The sequence below is a fragment of the Electrophorus electricus genome, chromosome 6, assembly GCF_013358815.1.
Source record: "Electrophorus electricus isolate fEleEle1 chromosome 6, fEleEle1.pri, whole genome shotgun sequence".
Taxonomy (NCBI): Eukaryota; Metazoa; Chordata; class Actinopteri; order Gymnotiformes; family Gymnotidae; genus Electrophorus; species Electrophorus electricus.
In genome coordinates this window covers 18,385,460-18,397,477 of record NC_049540.1, presented here as the reverse complement: position 1 = coordinate 18,397,477, position 12,018 = coordinate 18,385,460, and the positions used below count along the sequence as shown (strand labels likewise).

The window sequence follows — 12,018 nt, the reverse complement described above, 5'->3', positions numbered from 1 at the left end:
CAGAGAGGTGCGCACTCACTGTGTTCTTAGTAGGTTGTTCATTCTGTAATGGTGAGCAGTAAGGAGGCGGATGCATGTGCGGAGAAGAGCGAGATTTATTAAGGGCAAATCCAGAGTCGTAGTCTTAAGGGTAGTCCAGGGTCATTGAGCCAATACGGAGATTACGGGGATACATGCTCAAACAAACAAAACACACAAAGGCAAACAGGGGAAGCAGGCTATAACAAAGGCTGGGAAACACGAAGGCTAGCATAAACACAAGTACAAACAAATACATGCATATACAGGCTTTCAAAAACATTCACCAAACACATAAATGCAATGAACAGCAAAAACACAGGGCCTCAGACATGGTTTAAAGACATGAACTTAACAAGGTAGAAACGAGGGACAGGTGTGAGCAATCAAATGAGGGGTGGAGAAAACGAAACTATGGCATGGAACTCAAATACACAAGACAGGGAAAACATGGAACATGGAAGCTGGGAGGAACTAACCGTGACAAGCTGTGACCTGATTACTTCTTACCTTAATATGTCACCTGCTATAGTAAATGCAGTGTATTGTATATCCTGTATATTTGTATATGTAAATATACTACTTTCAATATTAGTAGTATATTCACACAAATACACGAATATACTTTATTGCTTGAGACACTTTTTTTTGTGTTATTAGAAACACGAGTATATCATAAACTACTTTAGGTGTCCAGTTAGAGTAGTGCAGCTGTGACGCTGGCGACACAGATGAAGCAAACGGTAAGTCTGAGGTAAAGTGTTCTTTATTATCCATTCTAATAATAACCAACGAAAATCCACAAACAACAAAAGATACTTGTAGCAGTGGAATATGCAGCTAGTCTCACGGCAGTAGTCCGTCAATGTCCTCTCTCGGGACCTGCAGGACTAAATAGTGGAGTCAATTATGAAAACTGGTGTATTGCAATAATATTTTGGTGATTGGGAACGCGGCAGAAATAAAGTACGGCTCCTCTCAGGAGTGGGCGTGTCCCTCCTGGCTGTTGGCTGGCCAACCATGACAGCAGCCCATTTATGTCCGCCATTTTCTAGTTCATTATAAATGCGCAATTTCTGACCACCAGACTGCTTTTGGATGGATATTCAACTCAGCAGTAACACTGACATGTATAAATACAACAACAACTCCAAAAAGTAACACTGTTTTGCCTGATAAACTTGTACTACTAACTTTTACTAAACTTGTAATACCCACTCAACAACCACAGCAATGTCAGGTCACTAGCATAATACCAGTGTTTGTATATTCTAGCACACAAATCAACTGACTAATGATGAACAAAATATGAAGTGGCGGATGATTTGTACATGCAAATGAGATGAAGTCTATAATTTAAAATGAATATATTACATGGGTGTACCTAATAAAGCACTATTGAGTGCAAGTAAAATCTAGGTATTTTTCATATCAATTGTGGCTAGGGACTGTGTGTTGCTCAGTGAACAACATTAAGTATGAAATATGTAGTTCCAAGACTTGAAGATTGTCTCAGACCAATGATATTTCTCTTACTCCAATGAAAAATGCTGCTAAATCCTTTGACATAACATCTGATTTGGCTCGGAAACTGACCCTATACTTAGAACAGGATCAGGAGAGCTGAAACATAACTTGTGCCAGGCAGCCAAATTTAGCAGCCGTGATAAAGGTTACAGTCCGGTATACAGACACCATTTAAATCTATGCAGGCAAATGGGAAGAGAAAATCCAGAAAACATACTACAGATTTTTATCAAAGAGGGGGCATCTGAATTACAACAGTCTGCTAGTGACTATGTTTGTGGGATCTCTGAAGTGACACAAGATCAATGAACAAAATTTGTTCTGAACACACTTAAAAGTTTCAATGACAGATCTTTACAACTTATTTGATAAGCTGCATATTTGCTTTTCCACTTTCTGTGGACAGTCTTGGTTTCTGTTGAGCAGTGATGTGATCATGACTAAGCTTAGTCCCTTCATGAAGTTCCCTTTGCTGCCAAATGCTTTGTAAGCAGAGTGGGGAGCAGAGAGATGAGGGCTAAACCTGTGGGGAGTCCATGGTAAAGAGACAGGCTAAATTTACCCACTCAGAGTTTCGGACGGGGATGCCCCCAATCTTATTGTCTCTTCTCCATGGGCAAAGTTTAGCTGTCCAGCGCAGAGGAGTATAGGGAGACTGAATGCAATGAGTATGAAGTGCTGGCTATATGTGTGTTTTTTGTTTTGTTTTGTTTTTACAGAAATTTATTTAGAGCTTTACTGTCTGAGATGACTAGAACTTAATCAAAACAGAGAATGTTTACAAAATAATATAATAACAAACAAAGGATGAATATGAAGTAAGGGCAGTATTTCCTGCATTTACAGGAGGTACATTAAATAGTTTATAATGATTAAACAGGTGGGACTTTTGCTTGCAGAGCATGTCACTGCTGGCAATTATACATAAAGCATCTTGCAAAAGCTGGAGCCTGCATGATCATCCTTTCCCATTTGGCACAAAAAAAGCAGTTCGGCTTTTACTCTTGAATTAAGATGGTCTTAAAACCAGATAAATGAGCTACAGTGACATGTCAGTTAATAATTCATGTGTGGTGATTTACGAGGATTTTGTAATGATTATTAAAATACATTTAAATGTTAAAGCCTTACTTCCTTTAAATAACTTTGTCAGTCTTACTTTAAGCATCTCTTCTATTCATGTAGCTCATATAGACTATTTATTGTGAAAATTAAATCTGTCTGGCATATGATAAAATTAAATATAATCTTATATAACAGAGACTTCCCGATAACTTCACTATACAGTATTCAAGCAGACACAAGCCTATTTGTAAATTGACAATTATAAGGACATTTATTCCTCCAAATAATTAAAAGGGTCTAGATGGGTTACATGAGAATTTAATAAGGCTACAGGGTAGAATTAGTTCCAACTCTTTTCTCTACTCTGGACTCATTATGAAAGAAAATGTCATGGATCCTCTTCAGGTTAATATGATACTTATGGGACATTACTAGGAGGAGTGTCTAAAGACCTGCTTGTCTGGTTAAAAAGCGTTCCTTCAAGATGTATTTTAGTATTGCCTCATTATATTTCTTCGTTTGTTTAGGCCTTTACAGCTTGGTAGCATAAACGCTATAAATCGGTAGCAAATACAACTTTGCGTTCTGAAACTTTTACACATATCTTATTGGGTAGAAGTGAACCGTCATTGAAAAGAACATATTGTAATTGGTTAATAGTGCTTCATCCCTCCCTTTTACTTGGGAGTAGAGGCTAGGCATTGGGTAAAACTGTAGGCTTTCAGACGCTACGGTATACAATCGTCATACATAACCTTTGACGTTGGAGTACCAATAGCCAGCTGTTACAAATCGCGTCACTCTCTTGCCAGCTGATCGGAGACACCGGTAGAGTGAGAGACGATAAAGAAGCAGCCTGCCCGTGAGGTGAGGTTTTCTGATAAAACAACTTTGATTAATCTCAGTTTTTAGTAGATCTAATAAATACTTTTACGCATTACCCAGTTTAGAAATAAGACCGATTAGTGCCTCTGGGAAAGGCGAGGCATTTAACCTACTCTGGATCGAGCCGATACGTGTGGGGCGTTGGTGAAAGAAAAAAAAACGTTCGTAAACGAGTCAGACTGATCTCATGACAGCTGAAGGTAAACGTAGACATTCGAGTAGACCTTGCTCATTTCTTAAACAGTCAGTAATCAGTCTGATAATCATTATATAATCTAGATTCTAACATAGTGATCAAACTTAGAAATAGCCTAGTAATAGACGGCACAAAACGTATCCTACCAACTCTGTTCAGGAGTAGCTAACCTGCTTAGAAGTAGGCTTGGTTAATACAATACCAAGAGCAAACTATACATTAAGCGGTAGTTAAAACATCGGTGTTCTTATTGTTCGTCTTCTTTCTTAAGATGTAATGTAACATAACGGAGTCGTGACTGAATCGAGCCTGCTGATATGAAGGCAAAGTTCGCGCAATAATGCTAGCTCACTGTATTGCTGCACAGTTGCCAACGTGTCTGCTTAACCATGTTTCCTGATTTGGTTTAGGAGAATCGGGTGAGGACGTCCTTATGTAATTCTCTCAATCTAGTAGTCCGTCGAGGAGGAATGCCATTTTGTTAGAGGCTTGCTTTCAATTCTCCGTTGTCGGGGCCTTAAGCCGTAGTGCTGTTTAAAATGTCGTCTACTAATGTTCAGATGGAATAAAATGTATCACTGAATATCGTTACAAAGTTAGGAGTACCGTAAGTGGATCACAGCTATGCCAAAGGAAGACCATGACCGGTAGGTTACACTGAAATGTACATTCAATGCAAACTTTAAATGGTTATCATGTGGCTACCGTAGATGTCAGTGATCCCTTGAATAATTTTTCATTCGCGTCACTCTGATCTTTTTTTTTCCCCATCACGTAATCACGTCTGTCTACATGTGGGAGAAATGCTTTACGTGTTCACAGTTCAAAATGCTGTTTCTTTTGTCCCTTTGCAATACGAATTCAATCCTCATGCCAGCCTTCTGAAAGTTATGTTTAAACTGAATTCCGGATGTGGGACTAAACCTGTTTTTTTTTTTTTTCTTTAACAGCGTTTCTTGCATTTAAAGTAGCCTTTAACTGTGGGTAGAATTCTTAAAGACCACGCCCTGCTACATGTAGGACGAGCGATCCCACATTTTGGGGAGATTTGTCAAGCTCTATAAAAGCCTCTTTACCCAATAGACCTGCAGTATGAGGAACTAGATCCTTCAGGCTTAAAAACATAAACTGTACATATATTGTCTTCATTCGCTTTTCATGAGGGTTTTTCATATATGTAAGAATTTTAAATAGGAGCCATTCACACAGTTAGGGTGTAACTGTTCCATTGTAATACGAAATCTTGTAGAACTTTCCACGACTCAGACCCAAAGCCTTCTGACCAAGCAGTCATAGTGGGTTGGTTATAGCACTCTAGTACTATAGTACCAGCTATCTATCCTCCCTCCTGCTTTCCACTAGCTCCGTCACAAGCCCAGCCTTGTCTGACTTAGGTCACCAGACTGAGCAGCCAGGAATTAATCAGCTGCCTGAGATTCACCTCATAATAGCAAGTGGGCCTGAGCAGGAACAGGTGGCTCAGGTTTTATCAAGAATAAACTGTGCATAGGAACGAGGTTTTTAATCAAAAATCCCCTTAACCTGATTTTAGGTGATGCATAAATATGTATCCTACAGCTTTCTTAAATAAAATGGGTGCAATTGTAAGGCGAGCAAAATGCAAGTAAAATCCAGACGCAACACCTCAGAGGATGACATCCTTGCTCTGTGTTAACAAATTTCTAAGGCCCACTGGTGGTTTACCAATGTAGGGCAACCCACATGCACACATTCTTGAGATGCAGCCGGACAGCATCTGTTGAACAGAAAGCCACACCAGGGTGTTGGCGTCATTGGCCTGTGTGGAACCCATGGTAAGTCAGCATTGTCACGTCCTTGCTGTGATTCAGCCTCTGGCAAGCTGATGTCGTGATCTCCCTCAAATGGCGAGGATTGATGGGGACGTCTTGGCGCCCTTCCATTTCACTGCCCCCGAACGCTGGCTCCGTTCTCTGCTCGCTCGCTCCTTCTCTCACTCCTGCAGCACTGGCAGCGGCTCTGGGCGTGGCTGCCAGTGACCGTCTCCTGCACGCTGGCTCAAGGCGTGAAACCTTGCCAGCTTTTCCTTTGAAATGGGCTTTCTTTGAATTCCCACCGAGGGTATGGGGCTAGCATCATTGTGGCTAAAAGCTAGCAAGTTGTCCATTTAGCATTTAGCAGTTAGCTCTCTTACCACAGTATTCCCTCATTTGGGCTCACGCATTGCAGTGTTCCACATAGCCATATGCCACCCCAGATCAATAGGTCGACTCACAACAGGAGCACTGAGATGGAAGAGCGCAGTTTATGTATTCGAACAATCTCGATTTATGCTCCTGAGCTGATTATTTCCCCTCCAAACTGATGTCAGCTATTCTGCATGCTTTATCAATACTGAAATATATTGACATTTTTAACATAGTTGTACATGATTTATGTACACAAAGTTCAAATAATGCATATTAATACTTTTACATTTTTTTAACATCAGGAAAATATGCTGTGAGTTTGCAGACATATATGCATCATACATAATCTGGACTATAAAATCATATCAAACTGGGACACAATCTGAGCGCCCCCATGTCCTACCTCTGTGAATACATCCCCTGAGGAGATATAATGCACATCTGAAAGATTTTCTGAAGTATGTTTAATGAATGCCTCAGTTAGTCTGTAACACTTGTGACTCAATGCCAGATCCAGATAGCGCCAGTCTGAGACTGTGCGCTGTGCTGCTGTGCTTTTCGTAAACACTGGTGATGATGACGCAGGCAGCCTTACCCCCCCCCCCCCCCCCCCCCCCCCCCGGCAGTCTGCTGATTCATGTCTACACCAAGGAAGGGAGGAGTGAGTAAGGGAACGGAAGATCATTACCAAATGGACCATCGAGGAGGAAATAAGTTAGTGGGGGTGGGGGGTTTGGAGGGTGACCTGTCTCTGGCTGTAAATATAAAATGATTCAGCAAATTCGATTTGCTTTCTTTGATGGACTGATTAATGTGTGTTGGGAGGCAGCCACGTGTTAGATTAGGATGGTCTACATGGCACTGCAACCACAGTGCAGATTGTAAGTTCGAGACATAGTGTTCACCCACCAGTGCAGTCAGTGCAGAGAGCTTTTTGTTCGCCGGAGAAGAATGCTGATCAGAACTTGCCCGGGTCCTTGTTCTGGACCTTCTGGTTAACCAGCAAGAAGACTTAATGTGTTTAAAAACTATTTCTAAACAGTGATGGCCTTCAGTGGCGAGGAGGGTGTGGCAGAGAGGGGGAATGTGTGGTTTGAGTTGGTCCTTAGTTCCTAGAACGAATGGAAGCTCTATGCAAACAGTGAGTGTGAGGAATTTCCAGCATGTGCAGGAGGAATGGGAAGAATGCTGGGCATTTTGACCTAAGCCATACGCCTGAGTAAAGGGAGGGAGGGAGGGCATTATTTTGGCTTACAGACAGACTGTAAGATAATACAGTTTAATGTGTGTGTGTGTGTGTGTGTGTGTGTGTGTGTGTGTGTGTGTGTGTGTGTGTGTGTGTGTGTGTGTATGGGGGGGGTCATAACGATTCTTTTGCATCAGCTTGGGTGTCTGTGCATAAGATAAGTGTCAGAGGCAAGTGTCTGGAAGCGAGGCCTACGTTTTAGTTTGTTGGCATTTAGGGAGTCACGATTTCTCATGTCTCTCAAGCCAATTTTGCATTTGAAAATTTTGCATTCCACCTGTTAAATATCAAAGCATGTCATATGGGATGGCTGTGAACACACCTGTGGCACTTTCTCACACCCAGGCTTTGGAATGTCAGAGAAAGGCCCATGACAATAGGATGTAAAGGCAATGGAAATATGGTCACATACATGCTGAGAACACAAACAGTCACACACACACACACACACACACACACACACACACACACACACAAACAGGCAGGCACACATGTATAATGAGGCACTCTCGTGTAAGACTGCGTGTCCTCTTCTAATCAACATTGCAGTATTTTCATAGACGAAGTATTTTGCTAAATAATATGTCGCTCCTGGCTCATAGGTATGTGATGAGAATAAAACAGATGGATATAAAGCAGAAAATAAACATATGCCTGGTATCTGAACATTGATGTCCTTTATTAATGGTTATCTATACATATTATTTTGACAGATGAATAACATTTGTTACAGGGCAAGAGCAGGGATATTGTCTGGCTTAGCTAAATAACTACATTATCTGTGTAATTGCATACAAGTAATGCAGTTTAGAATCACCGGAACCATATTAATGTAGTCAGTGGTTTTATAGCTAAGCTGTGAGGTTCTTATGTGTTTTTGAAACGATCTAAGTCCTCACTACTCTAACCATACAGGAAAATCTCCTACACTCCCATACTAGTAAGGCTCCTCCCAGCAAGAACTGAGCATTCCCAGCATGATCAGACTTCCTCTGACTTACATCAGCAGGCATTCCTCTTGTTCACGGAAGACTCATGCTATCCTCCATACTAGCATAAGCGTTATCTAGAAGGATGGTGAAAACCACAAGTTGCTATTGTTAGCATAGCAGAACTAGATCTGTCTGCGTCCTTCGTACTATACCTAACATGACACCTTTTCTCTCCCCTTCTCCAGGAGTGCAGGCAGGAGCCAGGGAGAGTGTGAGTCTGCATGGAACTGTTGGCTAACCTACAGCAGTTCTTCTCTGGCAAACTTTATGTTCCTGTCCCCGTGCTAAAGCTGCCAGCTGAAGAACTGTTGTGGTCAGCTCTGCCCTGCATTGGCCCTTCACAACTGGAACCATCTCAGGCGTTTACCCTCTAAACTAGTATGTTTTGCCTGAGCTTTCTTGGCAGTTTGAAAATAACTATTTCAAAAATGTGATGAGAAAATGTAACGTTACGCATGTTGTTGGTAGAGTGTAGTAGGTAACAATGCTGCAACACCTGTGGGGTGTTGTGGGCAAATTCTATACCAATAAGAGTTCTTGGGCAAAGCTCCAATAATTACCCTTGCCTGCTTCTGTAACATGATTGAAAATTGTAAGTTGCTTTGGATAAAAGCATCTGCCAAATGCATAAAATGTAAATTATATTTTTTGAAAGGGAGCTGGAGTGCACTGTGAACTGCAAGTAAAACACTGGAGTGGGGTATTTTGTCTGTTTTTGCAGGAATAAAACTTTAAAAAGACTTGTTTTTATGTGTTGTTACACACCATAAAATATTTGATTTCTTTGTTGACCTGTGATTCAGAGATTAAATGTGCATAGTAATAGCTATAGTAATAGCTACCTACATAGTTAATTATAACTAATATTTTTGCTGCTGCCATAAGATACAGCAGCCAATAACTTTCTTGAAAAAAAGGCCTCTGTCTCATATTACTCACCTGCCTATAATTCTGTTGACTTTTCTTGCCTTTGAAAATGAAAATTTTTACATATAAATTTGCAGGTTACAGTGCAATTTAAGATATGTGCAAAATACTATTATGACATATTATGATTTAACACATATGAGATATTATGATTTAACATTAGACACCCCCATTAGATCAGAGGAATGGGAGAAGGGGAGTGAAAGACCTTCAGGATAGATGGGATTATATATCTGGGATTAAAAAACAAATTTGTGTTAATGTAGGTGAGGATTCCAGGACAAGTATTCTCTGCCCCAGACAGTCTGATTACACACCAAAGATCACCACAATTGCTTTAACATCTTTTTATACCACTTTAACAACTCTTGGAGAAATTTGTCAAGCATGTGTAAGGTAGCATTTTAAAATTGATTTTTTTTAATGTACAATATTTAAACCTTGATTTTATCACTAACACTATTTAAAATTTCAGTGGTTTAAAAATGGAATAATAAAATGAATAAACTGTTTTTTTTTCTCGTTAGTAGAACTACAGATAGCAGCAAGAAGTTTCTCGAAATAATACGTTCTCATGTTTAATGGAGTTCAGGGCAATGTAGCGGTGTGTCCTTGAGGGGGCACCGTTGATTAACAATAATACACAGTAACGAAAACCAGTTACATACAGTACGCTGCACCGCGTTTATGGTCAGAGGCAGCATAACATTTGGAATATTGACCGGTGCAAAATTAATATAACCCATAGTAATCCTTTCAAAACTTCCTTTATAGTGGATCCGTTCAAATACAGTTTAAAGAGTATATAGGCTAAATAAAGTTGTCTTATAATAGTGATAGTATGTCTTTATACAGGTCTTATCACATATCAGTTTAAAGATGAAAAGCACCGTAATTGCTTATTATTGGGAAATAAAACTGCTTACCGTTTAACTTGTTGTCTATTGCACCTAAATCTTGACACCTTGCTTTTGTAAAAGCATAACATACTTCCTGTCAGTTGAAACAAACAAACAAACAAACAAACAAACACTACGAATACCTTGTCTTGTTCCTGCTGAAATGTCAGTCCGTCGTTGTTCAGGAGAACGACTTCCAGAAAGAGTGCGGTCAAAAAATAGTTTACGGCCTAGTGTAAACAAGCAAAAAGGGGCGCTCGCTCCTTAAAAACAAACTCCTTGCCCCGTTCATAACGTCAATTAACGCGCGTAACTCCACCAATAAGATGCTGGAAAGGATGGTTTAAAGCGAACTCAGTATGTACTGATTGATCGCTACAAAGCATTCAGATCTGACCATAGATTTACCCTCCGCTTAAAGCCTCTCCTAAATGTACGTCTGTTCAAATATTGATGAAGCAGTTGGATCTATTTCCTGGAAGAAATCATCGCCCTAACCCCTATGCGCTTGACTGCATTAATTAAAAATATTTACATCATAAGTTTCATGTAGAACAGTTCCGATCTAAATATTTTTGCTGTTTTATTATCGGTTATCTGTAAGAAATGGCCATTAATACCGATGCCAATTTTGCTACAAGCACCTTAGGCGAGACTGGTGCGTCGCAGTCGGGGGAATTTGGAGATACTCAGAAACTTCTTTGCGTCAGAGCCACAGAGTCAAAAGACGGGTTCAAAACTTCTGACTCGCGTAGGGGGAGTGCGAAATCGTTAAATGCGGAGCAGAATGGACACAGGTCGCCATTTAGATCAAGATCTGCTGGAAATGTAACTACGGCGTCACGCTCTCCGTCTCCTCTCAGCTTTAGCCGTGCGTCATCACCAGCACCAAACGTGCCGGAACCCCAAAGCTTTATGTGGCTTGCCTTAATCTCATGTTTTTGTCCCTCCGTTCCACTGAACATATTTGCGCTTTATTTTGCGCATGTGGTAAGTTTGCTCGAAACCTAAGCGCAACAATAATAGAATCTAACAATTTGAAATTTGTTTAATTACATTTATTTTTGCTATAATGGTAGGCTTAGGATATCTGAAGTGTTAGTTGAAATCTGTAACTTATTAATACTGTACTTTATCTCTATGTATCGCTTAAATTATGTCGGTATGTATGATCTGTCTCTATCTGTGATATTCAGTCACGCTCCATGATACAGGCAAATGATTTTGAGGGAGCAAAAAAACTGGGACGGCGTGCATTGATCTTCAGTATCATGGCGATTACTTTGGGTCTGATTGTAATTCTTTATTTGGCGATCACAGGTAAACACACACACACACACACACACACACACACACACACACACACACACACACACACACACACAAACAAACAAACAAACTCCCTTGTACTCTCATTTCCTTCTCTTTATTGTGTTCCCTAGGGAGTTGATATTTTGTTGTATAGAACACCATGGAGGATCTATTGGACATTAAATAGTCTTATGAAGAGGTGACCTGGTGTAGCAGAATCTTCAACCTAAAGGAAAAATCATTCAGATGTCAAGCATCAAGTCATATTCTGGACAATGCACAGAATACACTTATCAATATGGATTTCTAATGCATGGTGTGCCTCAGTTTGTGTTCTCTGAGGTATCAGAGAAAGTCTACTTCAGGGCTATCTTGTTTCATTTTCATGGCTGTGTTGACACCTTGATAAAGATCAGTGTTATCAAACTTTATTATTTTATAATCATATGACCAAATGCACTCATGAGTAGAACTGTGCTGATTAAACTTAATAAAATAGAAATAGAAATAAAAAATACAAGCATTTGTAGCAAAAAAGAGATTGATATAAAATATAAACTGAATCTATATGCACTTGTTATTAACATTTCTTTCTATAATTCTGAAGTAAAATTTTCCCTTATATTTTCACATTTTCTCATTTAAAAATATTTTAGGCCTCATTCATATTTACTTCTGTATATTGAAATAAATTTTAAAAAGGTAGAAAATAATTCAAATAATTTCAAGCACTATTTTTCTTAAAATAGGTCTAGTTAAATTAATAATCTTTCATTTTTTATGT

At 39.7% G+C, this 12,018-nt stretch overlaps 1 protein-coding gene and 1 long non-coding RNA gene across 2 annotated transcripts; both read left to right on the top strand.

Annotated features, from left to right (window-relative positions):
- Positions 1-3,394: 3,394 nt before the first annotated feature.
- On the top strand, positions 3,395-8,730 carry LOC113583094. Its single transcript, XR_003411229.2, has 2 exons — positions 3,395-3,477; positions 8,283-8,730. It is a non-coding gene; the product is annotated as an uncharacterized LOC113583094 (long non-coding RNA).
- A 1,799-nt stretch (positions 8,731-10,529) lies between these two features.
- Positions 10,530-11,755, top strand: trarg1b (trafficking regulator of GLUT4 (SLC2A4) 1b). Its single transcript, XM_027019398.2, has 3 exons — positions 10,530-10,913; positions 11,120-11,243; positions 11,366-11,755. The coding sequence occupies exons 1-3, from the start codon at positions 10,530-10,532 to the stop codon at positions 11,371-11,373; spliced, it is 516 nt and encodes a 171-aa protein (XP_026875199.1). The 3' UTR covers positions 11,374-11,755.
- The last annotated feature ends 263 nt before the right edge of the window (positions 11,756-12,018 follow it).

Bases quoted from the DNA above. Each gene is read 5' to 3' on its own strand.
- trarg1b (XM_027019398.2), top strand. From the start codon at position 10,530: ATGGCCATTAATACCGATGCCAATTTTGCTACAAGCACCTTAGGCGAG. The intron at 10,914-11,119 runs GTAAGTTTGCTC...TGTGATATTCAG, and splicing joins CGCTTTATTTTGCGCATGTG to TCACGCTCCATGATACAGGC.